This window comes from Pantherophis guttatus, chromosome 4 (genome assembly GCF_059756535.1).
Source record: "Pantherophis guttatus breed Tessera chromosome 4, ASM5975653v1, whole genome shotgun sequence".
NCBI lineage: Eukaryota > Metazoa > Chordata > Lepidosauria > Squamata > Colubridae > Pantherophis > Pantherophis guttatus.
The window spans coordinates 77076367-77088462 of NC_142066.1; the positions used below are offsets into that span (position 1 = coordinate 77076367).

Here is a 12096-nt window from a genome sequence, read left to right on the forward strand (position 1 = left end):
AGACACAGCTTTCACCAGTTTACGCCTCCTGTTTAACAGCAATAATCTTGCAGTAGTAATCCATGACTTGCCAACGTCCTGCTTAAATTATTGCAGCATTTTATGTGAGGGGCTTTGTTAATTCAGAAGGCTCAGTTAGTTTAAAAAAAATGCTATAGCGAGAGCATTATCTGGAATTTGGCCTATGTTCTTCAGTGAATGGTATTTAATTTCTGGTTTCAAATTTCTGGTTTTAACATTTAAACCTTCACAATTTGGGCCATTTGCCCTTTTTTGTTATCTGAATCCCTGAATCTAGCCATCATAAGATTTCCACCAGATGCCCTCTGTTGTAGAGGTATGACAAGTTGCTACAGTGGATATAAACAGATCTTACACACACAGCCTGTTAAAATGTCAGACTTCCAAGATATAAAAAAATCAGATCAAAATATTTTTTTCTACCTTTAATCTAATGCATGAGCTGTACAATTCAATTGAAAAACAAACTGAAATCTTTTAGGAGGGAAAAATGAGATGCACCCGGAGACACCAGCTGATCCAGAATGCAGCCGCACGGGTTGTTACAGGAGCCCCTTGTTACTCCCATGTAACACCCCTCCTGCGTGAGCTGCACTGGTTACCAGTGGTTCTCCGGGTCCGCTTCAAGGTGCTGGTTCTCACCTATAAGGCCCTACATGATTTAGGTCCAGGATATTTGCAGGACCTTCTCCTGCCTGCCTCTCACCGTCCTGTTCGCTCACATAGGGCCACTCTCCTCAGGGTTCCGACGGCGAGCCAATGTTGTCTAGCGGTGCCCAGGGATAGGGCATTCTCTGTGGGTGCTCCCACCCTCTGGAATGAGTTACCTACCGAGCTCCGGACGGCTCCTGATCTCCGCTCCTTCCGTCGGGACCTGAAGACTTGGCTGTTCAAGCAAATAGGCTGACTCTGATTCCGGGTTTTATTATTTATTATTAATTAGTTATTTGGTTTAAAATGGGATTTTATTGTACATGTTTCTTAACTTGTGTTTGCCGCCCTGAGTCCTTCAGGAGAAGGGCGGCATATAAATACATGTAATAAATAAATAAATAAATAAATAATAAAAATGTACAATAACATGGTTGCTAAGTGTGCACAACCTTAAACTAATATTTTGCTGAAGCACCTCTTGATTTTATGATAGCATTCCATCTTTTGGGGTAGGAATTTATCAGCATGGCACATCTTGCCTTAGGAATTGTCGCCCACGCTTCCTTGCAAAAACATTCCAAATCCATTAGATTGTAAGGGCATCTCCTGTGCACAGCCCTCTTCAGGTCATCTCACAGATTTTCATTTGGATTCAGTCTAGGCCATTTTTACCTTTTAGTGAAGCCATTCTTTTGTTGATTTGGAGGTATGCTTTGTTGTGTTCAACATTTTAACAGAAGCCTGAAAGTTTTGTGCCAAAATTTACTGATATTTGGAATTGTATATAATTTCCTCCAACTTGACTAAAGCCCCAATTCCAGCTGAAGAAAAGCAAACCCAAAGCATAATGCTGCCACCCCCATGCTTCATTGTGGGTATAATGTATTTTTGGTGATGCACAGTGTTGTTTTTGCCCCAAACATACAATACTTTTTGTAATTATGGACCAAAAGTTCAACCTTGATCTCATCAGATCAAGATCAACAATTTCCCACATGCTTTGGTCAGATTTAATGTGGCTTTTTGCAAAATGTGGCTAGGTTTCATCTTGTCATTTACTCCATAGGCCAGACACATGTAGCATATGGGAGATAGTTGCCACAGGTAGTATACAAGCAGTATTTGCCAGTAAGTCCTACAGCTCCTTTAATGTTGCTATAGGCCTCTTGGCAGCTTCTTGGACCTATTTTTCTTCTTGTTTTGGAGGGTCATCCACTTCTTGTGCCATATTCTCTCCAGTTTTTGATCACTGTCTTCACTGTGTTCCACGGTATATCTAATGCCCTGACAATTTCTTTATATCCTTCACCTGTATACTTTCCAACAATGAGATCCCTCTCATACTTTGCAAGCTCTGTGCAGACCATGGTGTTTGCTATAAAAGGCAACGATAAATGTCAGAAAAATCCTACAACCACAGCTGAATTTAATATGGGCTTGATCAGGGTCACTTTGATTGCAGGTGTACTACTACTATAATCAGTTTGAATGTATTGGTTCCTTCTGAACACAGCCACCTACCTACTTATAAGAGGGCATGTATATTTATGTGCAACCACATTATTGTAAGCTATTCATATGACTACTGGAAGTAGCTAGAATCCAAATTTTAGAAGAAATGGTAATTGGGCACACCAAAACTGAAGAGGCTAAAATAGTTTAAAATAAAGCTTCAAACTTTAATTATGTCTTTCAACTCTCAGTGCTGCAAAAAGCTAAACTGATAAACCAGGAATATCTTGTATTTTCTTGACTGTTAGAAAAACATGTTTAACATATCTGTTAAAACACAAACTAGTATAACACTGTTCAATTCTTTAATAATAATCAATATAGTATGCTATATTATAAAACTATGCATAAGTCCAGCAGCTTCTGGTAATTAATATACAATTTTGAATTCCTTGGAAGATTCTTATCCAAGTACTAAGAAAGCCTGACTTGTTGAATTTCCAAATCTCTGAAAAGATTTAACTAGATATAGCAAACACATGTTTCAGGAATAGTTAAGAGCATTCACCAGAAAGGAAACGTAGCTAATCAAACTCAAATCATCAACACAAAACAATACAATCCTAATTTTGTATCAGTATATGTCCATTTATACCAAAGTCACTGTTGCCTTGAGGCTACATTCTTCACAGAAAATAATCTGAAAGCAGTTCCTATACAGCAAAATAAAACATAAATCCCAAAACATTCAACAGCAACAGAAAATCACTTGAATTTCTCAGCAAAGAATTGTCAAATGTGATATATCATTCCCAAGACATTTTAAGGATAATCAGCTCAATAACAGGGAAAATAACATAAATATTGGTCTGTTTTCATTAGTATCTTACATAGATACTTAAACAAGATTATGCAATTACAGATTAAGTATTTTGGATAGTTATTTTTACCTATCCAGTTTTAGCCTATTTCAGCTTCCCACACATTCCTGTAAAAATAAGTGAACTATTTATAGATTTCAAAAGTAGAACAAAGACAGAATGCAAATTACATAGTACTGCCCATTATTAGCTAGGAATTGGATCTCCACTACCAAATGTTTCCTAATAGTAAGCTCTTCGGAGTTGTGTTGAATTGTGAGATGGACAGCAAATAAATTTGATAAGAAATAAATAATAAATTTAATAAAGTCTGTAAAATCAACTTCATTTTTTAGAAATAAAACAATCATTGTAGCTAGGTACCACACTCCGGGAAATTAAACAAATAACTGGATCATAAGTGTATTTGTAAATGAAGGTAAGATTTAAAGTTCTTCATTCCCTGACAGAATTATTAAATCCATAAGTGTAAGAGAAATAGTGATTCAAAATAATTGGTTTTATAAAATCTTTTAATCACTAACTTCTCTGACATAATTAGTACAGAAGAGGCATATGATTAAAGAAAGAAGCAACAAAATATGAACATTACCAACCATGAAGTTACTTTCTAATAAGACCTGTTTTATCAGTATGGATCAGATATCATGTCACAAATAGCACTGGAAAAGGTTGTGACTAGTTTGTAATACTTTCCTTGTATCCATAATGCAAAAAGATCATCAACATGTATGAAAATTTTCATCTAGTCAGTAGTTGAGCAGATGAAGTTATATGTGTGAAATTCAATGGATCAGGTGCATGTAATTTAAAAAGTATATGATGTTTCAAAAGTATCTCACTCACTCACACAAACATTTCCTTTATATAATTTTCAAATATGTTAGTTGTGAAAATAAATTATAGCAGAGGCCAACACTTTTAATAACATAAAAAAACTACTGAATTTAGCATAAAAGAAATAACCTCCACCCACCACCATGCAAAATGAAAACTATTTTGTAAGCTATTTATGGAAAAACCTATAATACCATTGAGAAACAGAGACCGAATTCCCCTTGCAATCAATTATTTCTTATTTTATTTTGTAGTTCTTTTTAGAACTAAATTGCTGGATATCATCTTATTTATACTCAATATTTCTGTTTATCTAGTGATAGAGTGTTGCATCATTTGTTCATTTGATGAAAGCTAATGAGCAGTTTCATATAGTTAGGAAATACATACTTTTTTCTAGAAATCCCATTAAGCCCAAGGAAGTTTACTTCTGAGTATTTGTCTGTGTATTTGTCTGTGTAAAACACACACACCAACTGAAACATACAGCAGTTAAGAAACAATTCTCAAAGCTATATTTTCAAATAAAATCAACTGATTAAGTGTAAATATTCATCAAATATTGATTTTGCTCTAGAGCTTGATTATTCAGAATTCACAATTTAACCTGAAAATTATACTCCAATATGCAAATTTATAGTATTAGCCAATAACTGGGAAGAGATTTAATTGCAAAAAGATTTTTAACATCACTTCAACAGCTGAATTTCCTCAAAAACTGTCTAATTCCAAGGAGGACTGCTTATTTCTAGCTGCAATAGGTAATGCAAGAATATTATATTTTAAAAATGCCCATTTCTAATACCATTGTAATTGATGGTCCAAATGCATAAAACATTTGTTGCCCAAGTTTCAAAAATACCTTATTTTATGTTCAGTCCATCTCACCCCATTTCACCCTCTTATATTTGATTAACCAGCTGGAAGACACACACTTTATTATCGGATTATTCTATTTTGAGAGAATAGCCTAAAATAATGCATTAAGAAACTTCAACCTTATGATTACCTGATGGCTGGACTATAAGGGCTGCGTGAGCGACGTCTGTAAGGATTCGGTGATACATCCCCACCACACTCGAAAGAACTGTGCCGGCTGTAGCTGGGTGACCGACGCCAATAAGGGCTAAGAGAAGAACGGGGACTGGGAGACTTGCGATTCCGTTGGCTTTGTGAAGCTCTGTGGCTAATTGGGCTGTCATCTCGATAAGGGCTGAGTGATGATCGTTGCCGCCTGTACGCCCTGGGTTCTGTTTTATCCTCCCGGTAGGCTTTAGGCGGTTCCTTGTAAGCTGAGGGAGGCTCTTTGCCTGTTTTCGTCCGGTTCCGGTGGCTTTTATTTTCCCGGTCTTTCCGACTGCTACTAGGCGACGCAGCTGAGCCCTTCCTGCGGCCGTCGCTGCCGCCGCCGCCCCGGGAGCCATCTCGGTCCTGGCCACCGCTGTGATTGTGGCGGCTGCGAGACTTAGAGGAAGAAGAGGAGGCCTCGGCTCCCCCCCTGGCAGCCGCGGCCACCCCCTCCTGCTGTAACGACGCCTTGTCCTTGTCCACCCCCCGCCTGCGGTGTTCCCGGTGCCGCTCCCGAGAGCGACGCCCACTGTTGCTGCGGTGTTCCCTGCGCGGTCGCCGGATGCTCCGATCCGCCTCACCGCGGCTTGAGCGTTGCTGGTTGCCCCCGCCGCCACCGGAGGACGCTGGACTCCCTCCGCCGCTCACTACCCCGGCCGTCCCGCCTCCCACCGGTCCCTCCGACTGGGAGCTTACGTCGTCGTATTCTTCGGCCGCCGCCTCTACCAGTGGCCCCAAGCCCGCCCCAGTCCCGCGCCGCTCCAAGGCTGCGAGAGCCGCCCCTGAGCTACCGCCACCTGCACCCCCTGATCTGCCGCGCCGCCGTTTGGACCCCGATCGCCGCTTGCCTCGCGGTCGCTTCCGCTCCCCCCCTTCCCCACAGCAGGAGGAGGCGGCGCCGCCAGTGGCCGCCAGGAACAGCAGAGACTGCGGCGGCAGCGGCGGCTGCAGGAGCGAGGGCTGCAGCAGCGGGAACAGCAGCGAAGGTGCCGGCGGGCCCGCCACAGGTGACGGAGGCAACGGGGGCGGCTGCGCCGAAGCGTAGCGCTTCCGCCGCCGGTGATGCAAACGCTTTTTTTCTGCCGCTGGCGATTCGGAGCCGCCGGCCCAGGCCCGGACACCGCTCCCGCCTCCGGACGTCGCCGCCTCTGAGGTACTCGGCATCGGTATCTCTCTCCGGCAAACAAGAATCCGTCAAGGCGCCCAAGAGGTGGAGGAGAAAGAAGCAGTCGCCATTGGGGCCCCTTGCCAGGTTCGGTTCGGTAGGACTAGACTCTCTTGCCGGCCTTTGCCTCTTCACATAAGACAGTTCCTTCGGCTGGGACTGTCAGCTGTTGCTTCCACGAGTTCCTAAAACCAGGGATGGCGGCTTCCTCTTCGCCTGACACAAACCGGTCCCATTTCCCGGCTGGGCCCCGAGTTAGGCCTCACTCTCGGTCCTTATGCCTAAACGCTTCCTCAAGGCCCTGTCCGAACGCTTCGTGTCCTACCGCTTCTTCTGCTGCCCCCAGCTCGTCGGTTCGCTCCGTATGTGGGAAAACGAGTAAGGGATGAGAAGGAGCAATTGCCGAATAGTCTCCGTCGTCCTCTACGTTCGCTTCTCTCTTACTCGCGCGCACACTGAAAGAGACAGAAGGGAGACGGCCGGCGCAGCCAGTACAACTGCGCGTGCGCCACTGCGCTTGAAGTAAGCAACGAGCCTATCTCTAAACTGGAGAGTTCGGTTTGTTCCTTTTCCAAACGCAATCAACAAAAACTCGCGAGATTTTTTTCTTTCCCCCCCCCGTCCCCCCCTCTCGCGAATAGTAATCTCGCGAGTCTTCCGGTTTTGCATTGATAGGTGTTGAATATTTCATGTCCGTGGAAGTGTGGTGGTGTTATATAGAACTGAACAGACATTCACATAAAAGGAAGCCATTCCTTGTTACAAAGTTCGAACCTGTAGAATTTGGGAGGAAGAGCCAATTTGGTTAAGACATCGGGCTACAAACCAGTTCATTGTGAGTTACTGGAATCGGTGGGCGCTAGTCCCGCTTTAGCCATAAAAAAACCAGTCCTCTCAGTCCAGGAGATCAGACGGGGACAAGCCTTCCATTTTCTTCCTTCCCTAGCGTTTTTCCTGCAGTTACAGGGCTTGCTTTTTCCCTCCCTTACCGCAACCAAAGGTTCAACATTCGGTTGAACGGGAGGGAAAAAGCAAACCCTGTAACTGCAGGTAAAACGCTAGGGAAGGAAGAAATGTAATTGGGACTTATAATTTGCTTTAAATCAGCTGCTCTCTTCAACCCAAAAATGGAAAATGGCAGTTAAAAATATTGTTAACAGAAAGCTACCAATATCCCACTTATACTATTTCTTTGGCAAACTTAAATTCTGAAAGGTGCTGAGGTATATTTGCAATATCAAATACATTTTATCCTAGCTCCTACTGCACCTTTGTAGGCTATAAAATCTTGAGTTGTGACAGGATGCTATCCAATCTTTTATCTTTTAAAGTGGCCTCTTAAGTAGCAAAATAAGCAAATTCTTCTGTTATAAGCTTGATGATAATAGAGCAACCTACTTGGAAGGGTATTTATTTATTTATTTATTTATTTATTTATTTATTAGATTTATATGCCGCCCTTCTCCGGAGACTCAGGGCAGCTTACAATGCATTAAGCAATAGCCTTCATACTTTTATGTATACCTGCTTAGTAGGGCTTTCGGGCCCCCCTAAGCGGTGTTCTTTTTTATACAAAGTCAGTTTATTGCCCCCACAATCCAGGTCCTCATTTTACCTACCTCGAAAGGATGGAAGGCTGAGTCAACCTTGAGCCTGGTGAGATTTTAACTTGCAGTAATTACTTTTATTTTCTTATAGAATTTTACATTTACTCTCCTCTCTTTTGACTTATCCAATCGTACCATCTATTCCATACAGTATAATATTTTGAGTCTACCTTGTCTTTTAACTCAAATGTTAATTTATCCATTTCTGCACAATTGTAAATTTTTTGGATTACTAGATGATCTGTTGACAATTGATCCGTTTTCCAATGTTGCACTAATGCCAATCTGGCTGCCATAATTATATGTAATATTAAATATTTTGTTTCTTTGCTATGGTTTCCTTTGATCATGCCTAATAAAAAAATTTCTGGTTTCAACTCTATTTCCTCTGCTGTTATTTCTGTTAGCCAAGTTTTTATTTTTTCCCAGTATTTCCTAATTTTGGGGCAAAGCCACCAGACATGAAAGAATGTGCCCTGTGCTTGTTTACATTTCCAACAAGTTGGGTTTAAGTTCGGATACATCTTCGCTAACCTCGAAGGGGCCAGATACCATCTATACCACATTTTATACTGATTCTCTCTATAAACTGCTGATTTCGTCATGATATAATTAGTTTCCCATGCGTTTTCCCAGTCTTCCAATTGTATGTTATGTCCAATGTTTCTTGCCCATGCTATCATTTGTCCTTTTACTAATTCTTCTGTTAGGTCGAATTCCAATAGGTATTTGTAAATTTTTGAAATTAATTTTCCTTGGCTTCTAACAGTTTATCTAATCGGTTCGGTTTTAGTTCAATTCCTCCTTCCTCTTGATCCTTTTTGTATCTTATTTTTATCTGTAAATAGGGCCACCAGTCTATTAATATTCTTTGTTCTCTAAATTCTTCTTGTGTTTTTAATAGTCCCTGGGAATCCAATATTTCCTTATATCTTATCATTTTTTGTATTGCTAGTGTGTTGGGGTGTATTAGCGCCTCCATTGTGGATAACACAATGTGTTCTTTTCCATTGTGAAGAACATGTGATGGCCGTGGCCAGGGGGGCTTTCTATCAGGTTCGCCTGATTCGCCAGTTGCGTCCCTTTCTGGATCGGGACTCCTTGCGCACGGTCACTCATGCCCTCATCACTTCCCGCCTGGACTACTGTAATGCCCTCTATATGGGGCTCCCCTTGCAGAGCACCCGGAAGCTCCAACTGGTCCAGAATGCAGCCACGCGGGTGATTATGGGAGCGTCATGGGGCTCCCATGTAACACCTCTCCTGCATGAGCTGCACTGGCTCCCGATGGTCCTCCAGGTGCGATTCAAGGTGTTGGCGACCACCTTTAGAGCGCTGCATGGCTTAGGACCTGGATATCTACGAGACCGCCTTTTACCACTGAGAGCCTCCCACCGGCCAGTACGTTCCCACAGAGCGGGGCTCCTCAGGGTGCCGTCTGTCAAACAATATTGACTGGCGGCCCCCAGGAGGAGAGCTTTCTCTGTGGAAGCACCTGCCCTCTGGAACGAGCTCCCCCCAGAGATACGGATGATTCCGGATTTACGTACCTTCTGCCGGGCTCTCAAGACTTTTTTATTTCAACAAGCCGGGCTGGCCTAACTTCTCCAATTGTTTAATTTTAATTTTAATTTTAAATGGGGTATTTTAATTGTTGGGCCAAATTGTTTAATATATTTTAAACTGCTTTTAAATTTCTGTATTCTATGTTTTTTACCTTTGGCTGTTCACCGCTCTGAGTCATTATATTTGAGAATATAAATTTAAATATAAATAAAATAAAATAACCATCCAGGAACTTTTATATAATGTTTGTTTTTAATTTCTTGCCATGTACAGATTAATGAGTCTCTTAATATATGATTACTGAAATTTTTGTATGTTTTGTTCCCAGTGTTCCATAAGAAGGCGTGCCACCCCATCATCAAATCATGTTCTTTTAATTTTAATAGTCTTTGATTTTCCAAATTCACCCATTCTCTAATCCATGTCAGACTTGTTGCTTTGTAGTATGTTTCCCATGCTGGCAAACCAAATCCACCTCTAGTTCTATCATTCTGCAATATACTTAATTTGATTTTTGGTTTTTTCCCCTTCCCACACAAATTTTGTAGTTATTCTGTTCAAATTATTGAAAAAAAAATTATCTAATTTTACCGGAATTGTTTGAAATAAATAAAGGACTCTCTACAATATGTTCATTTTTATCGCTGCAATCCTCCCTAATAGAGATAATTTCAATTTCCCCCATTTTTCTAAATCTTCATTTATTTTTTGAACTAAAATTCCATAATTGTTCTCCTTTATTGTTGCACATCTGGCTGTCAAATTTATACCTAAATATTTCACATTTTTTACCATCTGTAATCCTAATTGATTAACTAATTCTTCTATTTGTTTTGCTGTTGTATTTTTCGTTAACAGTTTAGTCTTATCTTTGTTAATTTTTAAACCCGCTACTTTTCCAAATTCTTCTATCTCTTTTATTAAAATTGGTCCTGTTTTTAATGGTTCTTCTATGAAGAATACAAGGGCGTCAGCAAATGCTTGGATCTTGTATTCTTCTCCTTTTACATTTAGTCCTTTTATTTCTTTATTTGACCTAATTCTTATAAGTAAATTTTTCAGTGTCAAGATAAAAAGTAAAGGTGAAAGCGGGCATCCTTGCCATACTCCTTTATTTATTCCAAAAAATTTGGTACTGTCTCCATTCACTAATATGCTTGCCTTTTGTTTGGTATAAATAGCAATTATCATTTTTTCAAATCTCTCCCCGAATTTCATATTTTTTATTTGGTGAATCATAAATTGCCAATTAACCTGATCAAAGGCTTTTTGTGCATCCAGAAATATCAGTGCTACCTGTCTTTCTGGATACATCTCATAATATTCTAATACATTGATTACCGTTCTTATATTATTTTTTATTTGTCTTGTAGGTAAGAACGTATTCTGATCTGGATGTATTCTATGTTTCAATATTTTTTTCATCCTGTTTGCCATTATGTTCATAAAGATTTTGTAATCAGTATTTAATAAGGAGATCAGTCTGTAATTCTTTATTTGTGTGGTATCTACTCCTTCCTTCGGTATCAGCGAGATATATGCTTCCCTCCATGAGTCTGGTAGCTTTGCCTTTATCAATGCTTCATTATATATCTCTAATAGTATCCAATTCAGTGTTTCTCCTAAACCTTTACAGAATTTAGTTGGTAAGCCATCAGTCCCTGGAGTTTTATTGTTTTTTTGGTTCTTCACTGCTTCCTTTAGCTCCTCTATGGTGATGTCCCTATCTTTTGCATCCTATCTGCCAAATCATCATGATTCTGAACCATGGCTTCTTGTAGCTTCTTGTAGTTGTAGCAGTAGTTTTCATTTCTGACTGAAAAGTATTTAATCTTTCGTTCTGCAGCATGGTGTCTATAGAGCATTGACTCACTGGGCTTGATGCTACTTCGGTTGCTGATGGTGCAGAGGATGTATTTTTTCTCCCTGATTTGCTTAAATTTGTATTGCTTGTTATTTTGCTAATTTTAAGTAAAATATTTTAAGTAATAATTATTTAACAGAGACTGTCAGCCTCCTCTGGAATCACCTGTGCTCCACCGAACAAACACCACACGCACACACTCAAAGGTGAAGCTATCCGGTTTAATCGTAGCTTACACGGTGGTCATACAGTAAGCGCTGAAGTTTTCTGATGAAAAACAAAGTCGGAGACGCCCGATTCCTCCGCTTATCTGGCTTTATAGAACGCCCCCAAGTGCCCCGCCCTTGCTCAATTGTGCATTTAAAGTGACCGCGCTATTTACTCCTTCAGGTTCGTTGTGGATTGCCAGTTACTTCTGGATCTTGCTGTCCCTCGTATTGAAGGGCGTTTGTTTCCTTTGACATCGTTTTATTGACCCTGTCCCCAGATTCCCTATACCGTCCACCACCTGATATCACTGTGCCCTGCTAAACGCTACAACACCCCCCTTCACCGTGTCTCTGTTTTTCTGGCTTGTCTTAGTCCCCGGGATCATGTGTCGAGGGAATGTCTGACACTCGACATGCGCCCCCCCCCCCACCAGGTCTCTTCCTGTAGGGACATAAAAACATTCGGTTATTCTCATTAAGTGGGAAAGTGTCCACCTGGTTTGTTTGGATATGTTTCATGGAATTGTTTTAGTAATCGTGGAGCATCTATATCCTTCGTTTTCACCCATGTTGCTTCTGATATAGGGTATCCCTTCCAATGTACTAAATACCTAAGCTTCCCATGATATATCTTAGAATCGAGGATCTTTTTAATTTCGTATGAGCTTCCTATCACAGGCCCTGGACGTGTTCCTGTCTCTCTTATTTTGGCTGCTGGTTTTAGGAGACTACTGTGGAATATTGGGTGTATTCTTTTCAGTAAGGGGGGTAG

General features: G+C 40.9%; 1 protein-coding gene across 2 annotated transcripts in view; it reads right to left on the reverse strand.

Moving 5' to 3' along the window:
* CDK13 (cyclin dependent kinase 13) overlaps nucleotides 1-8056 on the reverse strand; it is a 70628-nt gene extending 62572 nt beyond the window's left edge. For both annotated transcript variants that reach the window (XM_034415092.3, XM_034415021.3), the window contains exon 1: nucleotides 4855-8056. In XM_034415092.3, coding sequence (XP_034270983.2) covers nucleotides 4855-6077 — 1223 coding nt within the window. In that variant the 5' untranslated portion in view covers nucleotides 6078-8056. The remainder of the gene's footprint in view (nucleotides 1-4854) is intronic.
* Between the last annotated feature and the right edge of the window lie 4040 nt (nucleotides 8057-12096).